This window comes from Saccopteryx leptura, chromosome 12, assembly GCF_036850995.1.
Source record: "Saccopteryx leptura isolate mSacLep1 chromosome 12, mSacLep1_pri_phased_curated, whole genome shotgun sequence".
Taxonomy (NCBI): domain Eukaryota; kingdom Metazoa; phylum Chordata; class Mammalia; order Chiroptera; family Emballonuridae; genus Saccopteryx; species Saccopteryx leptura.
The window spans coordinates 29,539,625-29,558,761 of NC_089514.1; the positions used below are offsets into that span (position 1 = coordinate 29,539,625).

At 40.4% G+C, this 19,137-nt stretch overlaps 2 protein-coding genes across 2 annotated transcripts in view; one reads left to right on the forward strand and one right to left on the reverse strand.

Annotated features, from left to right (window-relative positions):
• The window catches only part of UMAD1 (UBAP1-MVB12-associated (UMA) domain containing 1), a 223,456-nt gene extending 214,606 nt beyond the window's left edge, over positions 1-8,850 (reverse strand). The window contains exon 1 of the mRNA XM_066353738.1: positions 8,701-8,850. The gene's annotated coding sequence lies outside the window, so the exon portion shown is untranslated. The remainder of the gene's footprint in view (positions 1-8,700) is intronic.
• Positions 8,851-9,006: 156 nt separating this feature from the next.
• On the forward strand, positions 9,007-13,275 carry RPA3 (replication protein A3). The gene is made up of 4 exons (XM_066353739.1): positions 9,007-9,200; positions 10,729-10,803; positions 11,596-11,704; positions 12,908-13,275. The coding sequence occupies exons 1-4, from the start codon at positions 9,102-9,104 to the stop codon at positions 12,988-12,990; spliced, it is 366 nt and encodes a 121-aa protein (XP_066209836.1). The 5' UTR covers positions 9,007-9,101; the 3' UTR covers positions 12,991-13,275.
• Positions 13,276-19,137: the final 5,862 nt, after the last annotated feature.

A 19,137-nucleotide genomic window follows, 5' to 3' on the forward strand; every position in this document is an offset into this window, starting at 1 on the left:
CAGAGACCTCAACAGTCTGAGCCAATCAATCTCAGCCCAGCAGACCCGTTTGTGTTGAGTGCCCGTCAGCCTGTGTGAACTGAAGAAGCTGAGGAATGTGTGTATCTGTCTTTAGACACAGAACAAGAGGTTGCATGCAATAAGGTTCAGTGACAGAGACTAAGGTCACCTCATCCCCAGTCTCTCCTTCTATAGAGATTACCTGAATAAGCTGAGCAGAAAGAAGCGAAAACATGGATGCAAAAGCTAAGACGACTATCTCTCTGATGACTGTTTTCCACAAGTAACTGCTGAAAAATAGAGAAAACATCTTGGTAATAGTCAAAGGGTTGTAAGAAAACACCGTCTCTCACATGCAGGCCGCTGAGCAGGGCTGGATAAACCCCAGGTGGACTCAGGACCTCCACTCGGGCAAGCGCACACGTCCCTCCTTCGGGGGAAGCACCTTGCGGTTTCCTTCCCTCTCCACTACCTTACTAGTCATCGTCACTAGCTGTCCAACAGACACTTAAGGACGATCTGACCCTGCTAGTAACAGCTGTAAGTTGTAGGTTACTACTGAAGTGCTACTTAGTGTAACAAGGCACTGTGCTCCGTGCTTTACAGACAGTTTTATTCAATGTTTACAACCACATGAAGCTCTCTCTCCCATGTTAATACAGAAATTGCAATTGTGAAAGGATGAATAATTTGTCCAAAAGTCACTTCAGAGAAAGTATCAGGATTTAACGTAGGCTGTCTGCTCTCAAGTTTGGGTTCTTCACACTCTGCTGCACTGACTTAGTGCGCAAGCCTGAGCATCCTCCTAGCACTACTCTGTTCTGCGTCTCAGAAAAAAGGCATGATGGTCTAAACAAACAGCTCCAAGAAACAGAACCCTACGTGTTACCATGATTTCACCTTCTCCCTGCCCATCAACCACTAAGTCCTGCAACTCTTGATACTTCATGAAACTTCATGAAACCTTTGGCTTTTCTCCATCCCTACTGTCACTAGTACTTGAGCTCAGCTCACTGTAAGCCCCATTAGGAATTACTGCACTCCCCTTGGGTCTCTTTTCAACACAGTAGACTCTCAGTAGCCATGTTTGTACACAAACCTCCCCAAGTCACCTTCCACACCATAGCTGTTTGGATGACATACGGACAATTGACCAGAGCTGGCAATCCAGATCCTCCCAGCTGGTCACAAGGCCTGAATAACCACGTAGATCTATGCAAACAATGAAGCAACAGTACTTGGTTGAAGAGAAACTGGTTTAAAAAAAAACCACTGCCTGACCAGGCAGTGGCACAGTGGATAGAGCATCAGACTGGGACGCAGAGGATCCAGGTTTGCAACCCTGAGGTCGCCAAGTTAAGTGCAGGCTCATTTAGCTTGAGTGAGGGCTCACCAGCTTGTGTGCAGGGTCGCTGGCTTGAGCATAGGATCATAGACATGACCTCATGGTCGCTGGCTTGAGCCCAAGGTCGCTGGCTTGAGCAAGGGGGTCACTCACTCTGCTGTAGCCTCCTGGTCGAGGCACGTATGAGAAAGCAATCAGTGAACAACTAAGGAGACTAAGGAGCGGCAATGAAGAATTGATGCTTCTCATCTCTCTCCCTTCCTGTCTGTCTGTCCCTATCTGTCTTTATCTCTCTCTCTCTGTCTCTGTCACACACACACACACACACAAAAAAAAAAAAAAAAAAATTAAAAGAAATAAAAAAAAAAAGAAGACAGATTGGGTTCTAAAACCTTTCCTGTTCATGGCTCCAGTCCCTTGTGAGGTCAGTAAACCTTAGGCTAGTCAAGTTATCTCAAAATGATTCCAATCGGTTTCCTTTTGACTTAAAATCTTAAGCTGGAAGGTGGAAACAAACCAAATGTACATCAATGGAAGAATGTAAAAACAAATGTGGTATATACTTAAAGTGGAGTGTTATTACACATTAAAAAGAAATGATATTACACTACAGAATAACCTCAAAGACACAATGCTGAGTGAAATAAGGCAGACACAAAGGGGCAACTATCGATTATTCTCTGTATGTGGTATCTAGAGTAGTTAAATTCATAGACTACTTATTAATACAGTTTCAGTATGGGACGATGACTAAGTTCTGGCGATGAACAGCAGTGATGGTTGTACAACAATGTCAATGTACCCAATGCTGGGGATATACACTTAAAATTGGTTACAATGGCAAATTTCATGTTATTTAAATCATGTATTACACTAAACTGCTTGGCATGGCATATAAGAAAGACAGTCCAAGTTCTGGTCTCTAGTTTTACCCTTAATTTCTGCCACTCCTCAGGACCCTCACTGTACCTTCACCAGACCTTTAAATTCTCAACAACTAGTAGAATCCCCACATTGGCTCTCTAACGGGAGCACCTGCACTAAAGTCTTCAATATAATGCCTTTTTTAAATGTATGGTTAAGCCAATTAGCGAATAAAGAAATTCTACAGAAGTCATAAAGGACAAAAATCAACAAATGCACAAGGATATATGCAAATACTGGAGCAAACATGTTCTCTATGGCCACTGCAAATTTCTAATGGCTAAAATCCTGACTTTTAATGGCCCATGCCTCACAGGCAACAAGGACAAAACAGGAGCCCTAACATCTTGATTAAGAGGAAACACAAATTTCTCAGGGAAAACGCCCTCAGACTACACTTCAGAGAAGTCAACAAAGAGTTCCAAGAAGAAACATGAATCATAATCAAATTATATACAAATGAAGAACCAAGCCCCAACAAGAAAGAGTCGGCAAAATAAAAAAAAAAATTAAAAACAGTACAAAATCAGACCCGTAAAGAGTGTGAATATCAAAGTAGGCTTGAAACAGATTTAGTTTATATGACAAAATAAAGGGAGACCTGAAACTATGACAAAAAGAAAAAAAAAAGATAACTACTAAGATTCGAAGAACCCAACAGAACTTCTAGAAACAAATAAATTAAAAATAGTATTGAAATTAGAGCAAATGAGTCACAACTGAATAAAGATTTGGTAAACTGGAAGATATGCATAAATTATCTAGACTCAGCATACAGAATCAAAGTCATTGACTTAAAAACAGAGGTGAAGAACACATGAGAAAGTCCTTCTTACTTATAATTGGAATCCTAGAAGGAGTTAGACATTAGGGAAGAGGTGTTTCAAAAAACAAAAACAAAAAAAAGCCTTTGAGGCCAAAATATTTTTTGTTTGTTTGTTTTTTTAGTAAGAGAGCTAGAGACAGACAGAGGGACAGATAGGGACAGACAGACAGGAAAGGAGAGAGATGACAAGCATCAGTTGTTCTTTGGTGGCACCTTAGTTGTTCATTGATTGCTTTCTCGTATGTGCCTTGACTGCGGGGGGGGGAGGGGGGTAGTGCAGCCAAGCCAGTGACCCCGCGCTCAAGCTGATGAGCCCGTGTTCAAACCTGGGTCCTCCGCATTCCAGTCCAATGCTCTATCCACTGTGCCACCGCCTGGTGAGGCTAAACGTTTTCCTTAAAGAAAGGGTTATTGAGCCATACGCTGGCCAGAAAAGAACCAGGTCCAGGGGCATGAAGTATAAACCATCAGAAGCAGGGCGAGATGGAGAAGGCAACATGTCCACCATCATGGGTTACAGGGCTCTTTCATAAAACAAGTATGGAGGAGAAAGTTGTTTTGAAAGAAGTGGCAAAAAAGGGGGTGGGAAAAGGTAAAGCAGGAAGAGCTCTGGGTCAGGTGCACAACCCACACAGAAGTATTTGATGCTTCTGGGTTGGGTGCGGGCAGCAGGGCCCAGAGCTCATGAAGAAGCAGGGTGCAGTGAGATGACTACTCTTTTTAGATAAGAGCTGAAATTTAGATAAAAGCCTGGAAGTTGGTTCAAAGCTTCAGCACATATTCAGGATTGTGAGCAGTCTTTGGTTGTTTCTGGCCCTGCCACTGTTAACTATTCACTTTTCTCTTCCTCTCACTCTGAGGCCTGCTGTAATTTAATTCAGGGCATCTCAGAATTTTTCTCTTATCAGACAAATATTTCAACCATTGAATAATGGTTGGAAATGGGTCAGTACTGATAAAGAGAAGAGTTATCAGACTCAGAAAGCATATTTATCAGCAAAGTAGTAAGAGAATTGAAGTAGAATTACAGAACACCAAAGACACACTAAAGATCAAGCAGATAAGTAGACAAGAAACCTAACAACAGAATCATAATTTAAAAGAAAATATCACAAGAGTAAAATAGTATCTAAGTAGTTTTGAGAGAAATTAGAATTCTATAACACAGGACCATCTTTTGAGAACAAGGATAAAATAAGCACATTCAGAAAAACACAAATTGATAGTTTGGTACCAAATAGTCTCATTAAAAGAACTTCCACATATACCTCAAAAAGAAGGGAAATAATACCTGAAAAAAAAAAAAGGTTGAGTTGTAAATATAAATAGTAAGTAAAGAAAATTATAAATATATGACTAATTCTAAGCAAATAGTAACTGTATATAGCAATAATAATGCCTAATTTATGGGGTAACATGAAATTAAAATAAAACTAAAACTCTAGACGACGGCATTCAAATTAAAAGAATTAAATGGAGTTATAAGCTCTTGTCATGATTCAGAGGACACTAGCTTCAGCACAGGCTCATCGGGCCTGAGTGCAAGCTCACCAGCTTGAGTGCTGGGTAACTGGTTTGAGCATGGGATCATAGACATGACCCCATGGTAACGCTGGCTTGAAGCACAGGGTCACTGGCATGAGCAAGGGGTCACTGGCTCAGCTGGAGCCCCCTGGTCAAGGCACATATGAGAAAGCAATCAATGAACAACTAAGGTGGTGCAACAAAGAATTGATGCTTGTCATCCCTCTCCTTTCCTTTTTGTCCCTATCTGTCCCTCTCTCAGACTCTCTGTCTCTGTCAAAAAAAAAAAAAAAAAGTGGTAAGAAACAAAACTATAATTATTCACACACAAATAGAAAATTAATCTTATAGAAAATTATTAGAAATGAAAGTTTAACAGGATGCCAGAAAAAATATCAAATGCATTTCTATATACTAGCAACAATCAGTTAAAAATCTTTAATTAAAAAAAAAAAACCCATTTATAATGGAAACTAAAACAAAGTACCTAGGAAGAAATCTAATCTAACATTTAAAACTTTTATGTAAAAAATTATGGAACTTTTTTGGAAAAATATTAAGAAAACCAAAATAACTCAGGAAAAGTCAGAGTTAAGACGTTACTTCTCCCGAAATCAATCAAAAAGTTCAAATGCAATTCTAATCAAATCTCAACAGTTTTTCAGGGTACCTGACAAGCTAAATTTTATATGAAGCAGCAATGAGCCAATCATAACTATGATATTCCTGAAGAATAGAACAAGGTAGAAAGACCTTCCATCAAGACATCAAAGTTCTTTGGACACAGTATTAAAAAGAGTGGTTACGAGTGCAGGCACAGAAAAATAGAAGCAATGGAACAGAACTGAAAGGCCAGGAACAAACCCACACATATATGTAAACTTAAAGGGACACTGAGGGTCAGTGGCAAATGATTACAGTAAAAAATGAGACTGGGACAACTGAAATGGAAATAAGACAAAGAAGTGGAAAATCTGACAACATAAAAATTCAATTGTAAATGATGAAATATTTCTAAATATGAAAGAAAAACTATTTCAAAATTTTAAAAACAGAATTTAAGAGCTTGTTTTAAGAAATGATTCTTAAACGAGATTTTTTTTGAAGGGTGGGATAGACAAGTACAGACAGACAGGAAGGAAGAGAGATGAGAAGGATCAACTCAGTTGTACCACCTTAGTTGTTCATTGATTGCTTTCTCATATGTGCCTTGATGGCAGAGGGGGAGGGGCCCTCCAGCCTAGCCAGTGACCCCTGTTCAAGCCAGCGACCATGGGGTCATGTCTATGATCCCATGCTCAAGCTGGTAAGCCCGTACTTAAGCCAGATGAGCCCGTGCTCAAGCCGACAACCTCAGGGTTTTGAAGCTGGGTCCTCTCAGCATTCTAGGTCAATGCTCTATCCACTGCGCCACTGCCTGGTCAGGCTTAAATGAATTTTTTAAATTGACTTTTCAACTATATTAAATGTCAGGGAAAAGTATTTTAACTATATGAAAGTAAGAGCTTTTTCCAATGAAAGAGAAAAAAGGAAAGACGGAAGGAATGAAAAATTAATAGGCCCAAAACTAAGGTATGCAAACCTTCCTATCCACACAAATATATACAAAAAGCTCTCAAAAATTAATTAAAAAAGAAAAATACACACACACACAAATGGTAAACACAAACAGCCAATATTATTTTGAAAAGTTCTTCAACCTTATTAGTAATCAGAAAAAACAAATTAAGACCACAACCATCTCACATTCATCAGATTTAGGGGAAAACATTTTTAAGAGTTGACAAAAATGTGGGCCAACCAGAACTCTCCTACACTCCTGATAAGAGAATAAATTGGTATCACCCTTGGTGAAAAGTTTGGTTTACTAGTAAAGCTAAAGATGCACACCCTATGTTCTAGCAATTCTGATATATTATTGCACAGGCGCACCAATAAAAAGGTACAAAAATGTTCGTAGAAGCCCTGTACACAATAGAAAAGAAGTGCAAATAATCAAAATGTCAGTCAAAAACAGAGAAGTAGCAGAATGAAAAGAATGAACTCCACCTATGTAGGTCAACATGAATTAATCTCAAACACAAGGAAAAGAAACAAGTCAGAAGATATATATATATAATTCCACTTATAGAAAGGTCAAAATTGGCAAAATTAAACAACATTCCACTTAGGAATGCCTACATGTGTAACTAAAAATATATAGAAAAGCTTAGTGTTTTCAAGATAGTGTTTCTTTCTGGCTAGAGAGAGAAAGACTTAATTGATGAAGTACAAACGACTAATTGTTAAAGTTCCATTTCTTAAACTGAATGGGTTTATTTAATCTCTCTGGAAAGTACTGTATACATACTAGCCACATATACTTTTCTCTGTACTTTATATATTACATAATAAATTTTAAAATGTTCATTTATTGATTTTACAGAGAGAGGAAGGGAGGGAGAGGAAGGAAGGGGAAGGGGGGCGGGAGACAGAAAGAGAGAGAAACACTGATCTGTTCCTGTATGATCCCTGACCAGGGATCGAACCTGTAACCTCTGCATCAGGAGGATGCTCTAACCAACAGAGCCATCCAGCCAGGACTACATTCCATAATAAATTTTAAGTGACTCAAAAATATCCAAAAAGCTGTTTTAAATGATCTTCTTGCTTATCTCCCTGGTTGTTATTTATGTTTTTAATGCTGTTAGTAGGTAAAAGAGGTCTTTCAACTGTAATAAAACAATGATATCAGCACCTGGTACTTTAAGATTTGCTCTTAAAAATTGTTATTAAAAATTTTATTCATGCGTAATATCTTATATAACACACATCAGCTTGTATTCTGATGCAACACTAAGGTGCAAAGGACATTAAGTCTTTGCAAGAAACATAAAATAGACTTTATTGATTTGCACCAATACATCAACACAATGCACCCTGCATCAGTTAACGACATTCTTTAAATTTGTTTTAGTATAGAAACACTAAAAGACAAATTAAGTGCTAAGTGAACACTGAGAGAACCTACCATTTAATTATGGTACATTAGATTTCCATCTTCAATTGCCCCGTGAAGTCTCAAAAGGACCTTAATTTGCTTAAATCAATTGTGAGGCTAAATTGGAGACTCTAGTTAGGTACCTGAATTTAACGATAACTAAGGTTCCTTAGGCAAATTCACGAACTCAGTTTCAAAAAAATAATACCCAATAAAAAGTGTTTTTCAATTCATGCAGCAGTGTTGGCAGGTATTTTTACAAGCACTCATTCTGGAATGTCCCTGGCAAGGCTGGTACCAATCAGCAGGGGAAAGAAAAGAAAAAATCAACAGCCACACAGCCAGTGAAAGATTTGAGAATTTCGCCTCCGCCCCCAAATCGCCTTGAAACAGGTCTTCCCTCCCGAGTCCTGGGGTGCAGAGAGCACTGGGGGCAAGACTGCAGAGGACTTTAAAAGGGTCCGTGAACCATATGGACAAAAGCTGATCAGCTGGAACTTTGCAAGACATTAAATTATCTAGCCCCTCATTTTGCGGATGGGGAAATTATAGGGGAGAAGCAGGAAAAAGCGCACCTGTTCAGGATCTAACAGCTATTTAAATTAGTCAACTCTCCTATCCCAGCGATCCTCCTCCCCGCTACCCCCTCCTCCCGGACGCTTCAATTCGTTGCTAGCGTGGAGGTGAGAAAACGCGCACCTCCGCAGTGTGGCCCGATTGTCAAGGTTAGAAAGAGTCGGAGAGGTAATCAGAAAAGGTAACCTCTTCCTACAGGTGGGAAAACTGATGAGGGAAAGTGGCGCAGTCTGGGAAGTAAATCGCCAACCCCCTGTCACCAAGCACCAAGGGGCCTGACAAAGGCGGTGAAGATCACTGGCGGCTCCACTTCCCGCCTCTAGGAGGGAGGGTATAACACAAAACAATAACAACCACCACAACACCCTATCCCTAGATTTCATTCTGCAAGAATCACGCCCTTCCCACGCAGAACCGGGAAGAGGGGGTGGGGTAGGCAACTGCGAACAGCCGGTGCACAGCACCGACTCCCGCCTCCGTCGGCGGGGAGAAGGGTAAAGAGACGCCTCCCGCGAGAAGAGGTACCTGGGGCTGGCCCCGCCGTCCCCCGCCGCATCCGCACTGGAGCCCGCACCCTGCTTCCGGGGTCAAGTCGCAGTGGGGAGACTGGAGATCACCGGAGACAGCTCAGGCCCGGTCCCACCCCAGCCCCGCCTCCACTGCCCTCTCTGTGGTGGACAGGGGCAACTTCCGGGACGCCGCGCGTCACTAAGCAGCGAATCCCACTTCCGGACTCATTCCCCCCTTTCACTTTCCCCATGGCGGACGGCGGAAGTCCGATCCAGATTTCCGCGCGTTTGATTGGTGGAGTCAGAGAGCTTGTCTCCGCCGATTGGTGCCAGGGAAATCGGCCCCATAGGCGCCCGCGGAATTCTGTTTCACGCCATCGCTTGTTTCCCGTCGGCCGCTGATCTTGTTTCGCAATAATGGTGGAAGTGATGGAATTGCCCAAGTCGCGCATCAACGCCAGCATGCTCTCTCAGTTCATCGACCGTCCCGTCTGCTTCGTAGGGAGGCTGGAAAAGGTGCGTGCGCTCGCTCGCCCTGGGCTCCCGGGTCCGTAGCCCGGGGGTGGAATGGATCGCCTGACCCGCAGGGGAGCGGCTTCAGGGTGGGCCACGGGTGGTGAAGGACAGAAAGAAAGCCTTAAGAGCATCACTGCGCTCGCGATTGCTCTACTTCTGCACACTTTTTAGCTATTGCAGTTCTTGAGCTATGTTGGCACCTCTTTTATGGCGCAGTGTTTGCGGTTGCGCCAAGTTCTAAGTTCTAGCGCCTCGCACATCTACTTTCTTGATATTTTAGTTTAGCCAGACTTGACACCTAGTCTCATTTTGTTTTCTTCTCTTCTGCAGTTCTCCTTCTCAAACCTCGGTTTCTCTTTGACATAACTTCTCTGTAAAACACTCCTTGATTGTCCCTTCCAGATCCCATAGCGAAGAATGTTATCTTATCCTAGTGGTAGATAGAGTGCGCCCCTTCATCCTCCCGGTGAGAAACAGGCTAAAAGTCCCAGAATCGGTGAACCATGAGAGCTGAGAGAAAGAAAACTAGTATTATATAAAGACTTACCTAGTAATTTCAGCCACACAGCCTCTTCACAGGTAATTCTGACTTTACGGGTAGACTGGGTAGGAGTAGTAGTATATGGTTAAAATGCTCAAGGCCACATCAATAGTAAAGCCGGCACTCAAACCAGATCTGACTTGACTGCACTCTTTGCAACTGTCTTACAACACTAGAACCCAGATCTTTTTTTTTTTTTTTTTTTTTTTTTTGCATTTTTCCGAAGCTGGAAACCGGGAGGCAGTCAGACAGACTCCTGCATGCGCCCGACCGGGATCCACCCGGAATGCCCACCAGGGGGCGATGCTCTGCCCCTCTGGGGCGTCGCTCTGTTGCGACCAGAGCCATTACAGCGCCTGAGGCAAAGGCCATGCAGCCATCCCCAGCGCCCAGGCCATCTTTGCTCCAATGGAGCCTTGGCTGCAGGAGGGGGAGAGAGAGAGACAGAGAGGAAGGAGAGGGGAAGGGGTGGAGAAGCAGATGGACGCTTCTCCTGTGTGCCCTGGCCGGGAATCGAACCCGGGACTCCTGCACGCCAGGCCAACGCTCTACCACTGAGCCAACCGTAGAACCCAGATCTTTTGACAACAGTTCTCTTTTTACTTAATCATGCCGGATTTTTAAAACGTATGGTCAGTGGGATATGTACTATTTAAGTAATGGGTACCAGTACCAGTAGATCTGACTTACAGATAGTATGGACCCCCTTTAATTAGTTTTATCATAGGGTTGCCTGATACAGCAAATAAAAATACAGGACATATTTGTACTAAAAAGTATCTGAAATTGAAAAGTAACCAGGCATCGTTTGACTGGATATGGTAACACAATTGTAATTTGAACCTAATAAACCATTCAAAAACAATTGCTTTGTGTGCATCTATTAAGTTTGAGTCAATCTATCTTTTGTCAAACATAAGATTTTTATTTTAATGAGATTTTAAAGGTTTTGTTTATGTGGGATTTATTTTTCTGTTTCTTTTTTAGATTCATCCAACTGGAAAAATGTTTATTCTTTCAGATGGAGAAGGAAAAAGTGGAACCATTGAGTTGATGGAGCCTGTATGTATACGTATTAATTTTATGCATATTAGTTAATTCTAGATCTTGTTTTGACTTGATATATCTGATTCTTGGAGTGATGTGTAAAATATCAGCTTATAAAACTTCCCTGGCTGTAAAATAAAATTTTGTCCTCTTACTACATTATATTTCCCCTTATGTGTCTAACCAATGATTCTTTGGGGCCCATGATTTTTTAAACTACATTTCTTAAATACTGGGTGACAATTCTCATTTATTGAAAGACCGTAAGATAGTGTAAGGTAAATCTTTCATTTAAATCACTTTTCTTTTTTAAGGTTTTACATTTTTTAAATTCTATTTTCTACATTTGTTTACATATATTTTCAGTTGTCACTTAATTTGTTTTTACATTTTATGTTTACATTTTCTTGGTCTTTTATTAAGACAAATGCATGTGCTGTTTGGTTAATATATACAGAACACACTGTGCAACATATAGATAATAGAAGGTTCCTTTCAGTGGTTCCTTTGAACAAATGACTCCTTACAGAATTGTTGGACATTCTTGGTATATTTAAGTGATTTTGTCTTCAACTTAAACGTTTAACTGTCTCTTTGGACCTGGAGCTACTGTTAGAGGTGAACAGGACTTGTGACAGGCTGACAGTAAGTATTCAAACATTTTTGAACTGATTACAGTTCAGTTTTTGCATTGATAGATTTTTGTTACATGAAACAAAAGATTAGTAGACTATATAATAATTTTCCAAGTTTATTATCAACTGAAATGTGATAATGATGAAGTTGGCATTTTGTTCTTTGTGTTAGCTTGATGAAGAAATCTCTGGAATCGTGGAAGTAGTTGGAAGAGTAACAGCCAAGGCAACCATCATGTGTGCATCTTATGTCCAGTTTAAAGAAGACAACCATCCTTTTGGTAAATAACGCATTCTAGTTTCATGTATTTAGGAGAAAAACAATTGTATTCTTAATTTGACATGTCTTGGTCTTGATACTCAGTCCTGCTACGTTTTCAATTTCTATAGACTCTTCTGATCTCAAAGTAAAATGGGAGAACACTTAGCCCTGCTTCTTTAGAACTTTTATTTATTGATTTTAGAGAGAGGAGAAAGGAGAGAAAAAGAGAGAGAGAGAGAGAGAGAGAGAACTCTTTCTGGATATTTGTTGTTCCACTTATTTATGCATTCATTGGTTGATTCTTAGATATGCCCTGACCAGGGATCGAACCCACAATCTTGGCACATTAGAACAATGCTCTAACTAACTGAGCTACCCAGCCTGGCTTTACCCTGCTTCTAAGTAGTGTGTGTGTGTGTGTATTTAGGAAACTCAGTAAAGATTAATTAATATATGTAGAAAGGGAATTTTTATTTATTTATTTATTTATTTATTTTGAGAGAGAGGGACAGACCAAAAGGGAGAGACATGAGAAGCATCAACTTGTGGTGGTGGCACTTCAGGTGTGCATTGATTGATTTCTCAATATGTTCCTTGACCTGGGGGCTCCAGCTAAGCCAGTGACCCCTTGCTCAAGCCAGCAACCTTAGGCTCAAGCAAGCAACCTTGGGCTTTAAGCCAGCAACCTTTGGGCTCAAGCCAGCGACCATGGGGTCATATCTGTGATACCACACTCAAACCAGCAACCACACACTCAAGCTGGTGACCTTGTGCTCAAGCCATGAGCCCGCACTCAAGCTGGCAACCTCGGGGTTTTGAACCTGGGTCCTCAGCATCCCAGGATCGACGCTCTTATCCACTGTACACCACCTGGTCAGGCAAGAGAGAATATTTTTTAAATAGGGCAAACAAATAATGTTAATCCTTTTTTGTTTTGTTTTAATATACAGATTAAAGGCATCAAATAATGCACAACACCTAAAACACAAGGCAAGAACTGTCCTGTATTATGGATGATCTATATACATATCTTTCATTTTTAAAAGCCACACTTAGTTAAATAAGTATGATAACCCATATCTCAGTTTTAGAAATGGATTGTGAAAATTTGTTGACCTCTAAATGGGAGATAACAAAAGAAAAAGATCGAAATCTTTTAGATAATAATTGATGTTACAGCTTTCCACTGTAGACTTAATATTTCCTAAAATGTTTCTTTTAGATCTTGGACTTTACAATGAAGCTGTGAAAATAACCCATGAATTCCCTCAGTTTTTCCCTTTGGGGGTTGTGCAATCTGATTGATTTTGACTACAAATGATCTGCACTGAAGACTATTAAAGAAGGCCCCTGATATTTGAGGGAGAGATTCCTGTTATATTTAAGGTTTAATTTGTTCTCTTTTTAATTTCATTTACCTAATTTTATTAGATATTCCAGTATGCCATTTATAATGGAATTAGTATATTGACAGTTCTTACTACATCCTCATAAAGAATTCTCTGGCATATGGTCAGATCAGATGCAAAGACAAAGCAGTTGTCTGAGTTTAATTTTGTGTTTTATTAATAAAAGTTTAAATGGCACATACTATTGGTCATTCACTGTCTTATATTTTTAGTCGGGTATTCAAGTACAAACTTGGAATTCTATAGCTGTAAGTTTAGTCATGTTGAACAAGAGGAATTTGAATGAGTGGAGCTACCCTGCCACGTGTTCCCTGATGTTTTGGTGATTTTTTTTTATTTTTTTTTTTGTATTTTTCTGAAGTGAGAAGCGGGAGGCAGAGAGAGAGACTCCCGCATGTGCCCACCAGATCCACCCAGCATGCTGACCAGGGGGTGATGCTTGGCCCATCTGGGGCGTTGCTCTATTACAACTGCAGCCATTCTAGTGCCTGAGGCGGAGGCCATGGAGCCATCCTCAGCGCCTGGGCCTACTTTGCTCCAATGAAGCCTTGGCTGTGGGAGGGGAAGAGAGAAAAAGGAGAGGGAGAGGGGTGGAGAAGCAGATGGGTGCTTCTCCTGTGTGCCCTGGCTGGAATCGAACCTGAGACATCCACACACCAAACTGACGCTCTACCACTGAGCCAGCTGGTCAGGGCTATTTTTGGTGATAATTTTATTAAGATACAATTCACATATTTGAAGTGTACAAGTCAGTGGCTTTTAGTAGATTCAGAGTTGTACAATCTGTGAATCACTGTCAATTTTAGAACATGTTCATCCCCCCACAAAAGAAATACTGTCCCATTTACCTGTCACGGCCAGGCCAGCCACCGCCCACCGCCCACTGCCCGGCCCTGAAAGACCACTACTGTTTCTGTCCCCATAGATTTGCCTATGCTGGACATTCCAAATAAATAGAATCATATGTGGTCATTTCTGACTGACTTTTTTGTTAGTTTGTTTTTAAAATGTTATTTATTGATTTTAGAGCTAGAGAAGCATCAACTCATATTTGCTTTATTTTAGTTTAGTTGTTCATTGATTGGTTCTTGTATGTGCCTTGACTGGACAAACCCGGGGTTTTGAACCAGCAACCTTAGCATTCCGGGTTGATGCTCCATCCACTGCACCACCACCAGTCAGGCTATAATTGACGTCCTTAACTTAGCATAATGTTTCCAAGTTTCATCTATGTTAGAGTATATATCAGGTCTTTGTCCCTTTTAATGGTCAAATGATATTCCATTGTATGGATATACAATATAATCCATTCAACAGTTGGTGGCTATTTGGAATCTACCATTTGGCAATAATGAATTATGTTGTGAACACTCTTGTATAAGCTTTTACTTGTACATATGTTTGTATTTCTCTTGCGTATATGCCTAGGAGTGTAATTGCTGCATCCACTCCTAGGTATATACCCAATATGTAAATGTGTATAAAATTTTGAGGAACTTCCAAACTGTTTTCCAAAGTGTCTGTACCATTATACACTCCCACAGCAGTGTTTGAGAATTCTAATTTCTTCACATCCTTACCAACACTTGTTACTATCTGACTTTTTTATTATAGCCATCATAATGGTTGTGAAATGATATATATTATGGCTTTTTTTTTTTTGTCCTGTTTCTTTTTTAACTGCCATAAGTCATCCCTGTTGCTCAAAACAACCCAAATACCTCCAGTGCTTTTTTACTACCATTGCCACTATAAGATGAGGCAAATGTCATCTCACTTTAACTACTCTAACACCCCTATAATTATATAACTGGCCCTCCTATTTCCAGCTTATTCTATCATCAACCAACAGAGTTGCATTAAACATCAGTTGTGATCATCATGTTATAAAGTTTAAAAAGCAGACAAGTGTGGGAAGGGGAAAACTTCCTGGGAAGCTGGGAAAGGAACCTGGCCAACACTCCCTTAGCAAAGTGATCAAGGTTCCCATCAGCAGTGCTGACACGGGGATGCCATGTGTGCCCTCTGGTGTGACGTGGGAAGGAAGGCACTACACCTCGGGTGTTTTTTCAGAGACCATCACCACCAATCTAACCACGAGGGACATTTTACAAACATCACTACCTCCCAAAACTGTTGAGGTCATGAGAAAGCAAAGATGGTAACTCGCATAGCAAAGAAGACATGATAACAAAGTGTGCTGTGGGATCCTGGATAGGCTCCTGGACCAGAAAGAAGACACTGATGGAAACACTGGTGAAATGGGAGTCAAGTGTGGAATTGAGTTCATGTACCCACGTTGGTTTCCTAGTTTTGACAAAGCCACTGTGGTAATATGAGCTAACTTAAAGGGAGAGAAATGGTGAGGGTTATACAAGAACTCTACTATTTGGCAACTTTTCTGTAAATCTAAAAGTACTCTAAAGTAAAAAGTATACTGGATCAGGTCCATATTTCTAATTTTTCGTTGAGGTACCTCATAATCTGACCATGTCACCCTCATTCCTAAATCCTACTCTACCCTTGAAGCTACCCCCTAGCACCAACTGCCATTCCTGGAAGACACTAGACCAGACGTGGCCAGTTTTTGCCCCTGGGACAGATTAGAAAGAAAACTATTTTCACGGGCTGGATGAAATATTAAAATTAAAAAATGTTAAATACAAAAATGATTCGTTTCAGTAAACAAAATTTTATTACTGTATATAATTTGTTTATGAATAAATAAGTAATTTAGTATAACAAATTAACAAAAAACTAATGTGACATGTTGAGGCGCTTTGCATCACCTATTATTTTTTAATATCTGGCTCTATACTTGTAGTAGCTATGCTCAACAGACCTCCAAATGTAAATCATTTAATCTTGATCTTGTACTTTTATTTAGATTCATTAAAGAAAAGGTTTGTTCACAAATATAAGTTGAGCTGAAGATTACTAAATATTCCTTGGCAAGTTTTTTTAAATTTCCATATTTTCCATTATTCAATTGCTTATAAAAATTACACAGATGAGTACAAGAGTTGTAAATCTTTATAATGGAATTTTTTTAAAAAATAAAGAAGTATCGTGAATCCATTCAACCAATTATTGGAAGTTAACCCTAGATTAGTCACACGCGGAATTCTTTTCCACGTATCACTATCTTCTTAAATATCTCCATTTCCAATAATCAAAGTCACTTCTGCTTCTGAGTAGCTGAGTATAACTTTCATTGTTGTACAATGGTCAGATATCGTAGTTTATGTATAACAATTTAAAAGTACCACTTATAAAAAAAATAAATTAAAAAAAAATAAAAGTACCACTTATTTCATTTCCACAGTGCATCGTGCAGAGAATATTAAAAATTTAATCGTGGGCTGCATAAACTCATTACACGGGCCACATTCAACCCACGGGCCGTGTGTTGGCCTGTACTAGACACTTTGAGATCTGTGTGCTATTGAACTTGCTGTTTGCTCTGATTGGAATGTCTATTTCTGTGCCCAAAGGAAACCATTCTCTAAGCTTTCCCTAACTTAGGCAAGCAGAATTACTTTGTTATATTACTTTCTTTATACCTCTTCTCACACTTAACTTGCTGATAACATTTTTTTCTGATTTTTTGTTGTTATTTAATTTTAACAGTAGAAAAGTCCAAAAGAAAGGTTCCTAGTGTCTTCCCAGAGATCCTGCTATGGATTGCTGGATAGCCTTCCAGAGCTTTCTCTACAGACACTCTATCTATAGCACATCAATATGCTGTTCAGCAACATGCATTTCTCCTTGAGTACGTTTTGACAATTGATAATATAAAACTATCTCATCCTTTTTAATGGTTGAAAAATATCCATTGTGCCAAATGTTCCCTAATTTATTTAACTAGTTATCTAATTAGTTTTCCTCACTAAAGAGAGATCCTTATAAAGAATCTACTTAAAAATCTGTCTTAACAGTATTTCCCAATGCCCAACATACCATCTAAGTAAATTGATCCACCCAGTCTGGTTTGGGAAAGCATAAGACAGAGAGAAGTGATGAAGGCCTGAACCATAACAGGTGAAATGGCACAGGACAGGAGGCAAGGAGTTCAGAGTGCATTCGGTCAGCCTGACCAGGCTGTGGCAGTGGAAAGAGCATCAGCCTGGGACGCTGAGGACCCAGGTTCGAAATCCTGAGGCTGCTGGCTTGAGCACAGGCTCATCCGGCTTGAGCACAGGGTCGCCAGCCTGAGTGTGGGATCATAGACAGGACCCCATTGTCAATGGCTTAAGCCCAAAGGTCGCTGGCTTGAAGCCCAGGGTCACTGACTTGAGTCCAAGGTTGCTGGCTTGAGCAAGGGGTGATTGGCTCAGCTGGAACCCCCCGGGGCAAGGCACATATGAAAGCAATCAATGAACAACTAAAGTGCAGTAAACTATGAATTGATGCCTCTCATCTCTCTTCTTTCCTGTCTCTCTCTTGCTAAAAGCAAACAAACAAACAAAAACCCAGTGAATTAGGTCGGATTCCACAGGACACAGGTAGGAGCTTAACTAAGACCCAACGATAAGGTCAGTTGGTAAGGAGGCAATAATTGCTTCGATACAAATTTAGTAAGTTGATAGGCCCTTTGATGAAGATGTCCAGAAGATATTGGAAGTATAGGATGACATAAGAGAAGCGTAGGAAGACACCTGCCTAAAATATTTGAAGTAGAGTTTGATCTACCAATTTCTTATCTGTACTTTCAAAAGTTAAAATGGTTTGAAACCAAAAAGCTTCTTCCCAAATTCAAGAAAAAACTCATTCAGCAACAAAACCTGTCTAAGGGTTGTAATGAGGCTACTAACAGTCTTTATAGCACTTACTGTAAGCCAGAGGTCCCCAAACTTTTTACACAGGGGGCCAGTTCACTGTCCCTCAGACCATTGGAGGGCCGGACTATAAAAAAAACTATGAACAAATCTCTATGTACACTGCACATATCTTATTTTAAAGTAAAAAACAAAACAAAACAGGAACAAATACAATATTTAAAATAAAGAACAAACAAACTGACCAGTATTTCAATGGGAACTATGGGCCTGCTTTTGGCTAATGAGATGGTCAATGTGCTCCTCTCACTGACACCAATGAAAGAGGTGCCCCTTCCAGAAGTGGCCGGATAAATGGCCTCAGGGGGCCGCATGTGGCCTGCAGGGGGCCGGATAATTGGCCTCAGGGGGCCGCATGTGGCCCGCAGGCCGTAGTTTAGGGACCCCTGCTGTAAACGCTCATGCTTCACTGAGGAAATATGAACGTGTTTGATTCGAGGGTGCTTCCCCTCTGGGGAGGGTGTTATATAACATGGTAGATATGCCCTATGACTTCTAAAATCCCAAAATTCTGAATTCTGAAGCACATCTGGCCCCAAGAATGTGAAGTAAAGGAGTGTTGTTCTAAATCAAGGGGCAGCACACAGGGAGAAAACCCCAGAACCGGTGAGAGAAGGGGGGGTTGGGGGGGCCACACATTTACAGAACCACAAGGGGAGAGTGACTGGGTCAGGGGGACCTCTGTGACATCTGATGCCTGGGAAGTACTCAATACAAAATGGGCAAAAGAGATTTACAGTTGTTTATACAGAAAATAATACAATCATTAATAATAATACAAATAAAGCTCTGTCTCACATACTCACTCCTATAAACCTACTTTTGCCCCAACTGGTAAGTATTTATTGACTGAAAGAATATTATGGAGCATTTCAAAGAGTAGTCAATAATGTTGGAAAGCTCAAAGAACCACTGAAAATAAGGACTGAGGATAAAACACTGACCTCCCTAACATACATAACACCTAGTTTTAAAAAGGATTAGGCTACAAAAATAAAAAGGGAACTGTATGGGAAAAGTAGATGTCGACTACCCAAAAACACGCAATAGAAATATAATGAATGAGGCATGATATTTAGCTCCACGCGTTCCTGGGAAGCTAGGAGAAAGAAGGAACAATAGGCCATAGAATGTTAACAGCCTTAACTTCATTAGGGGAAACTTTCCCTAATTTAAATTCTAAAAGCAATATCCCACAGAATCTA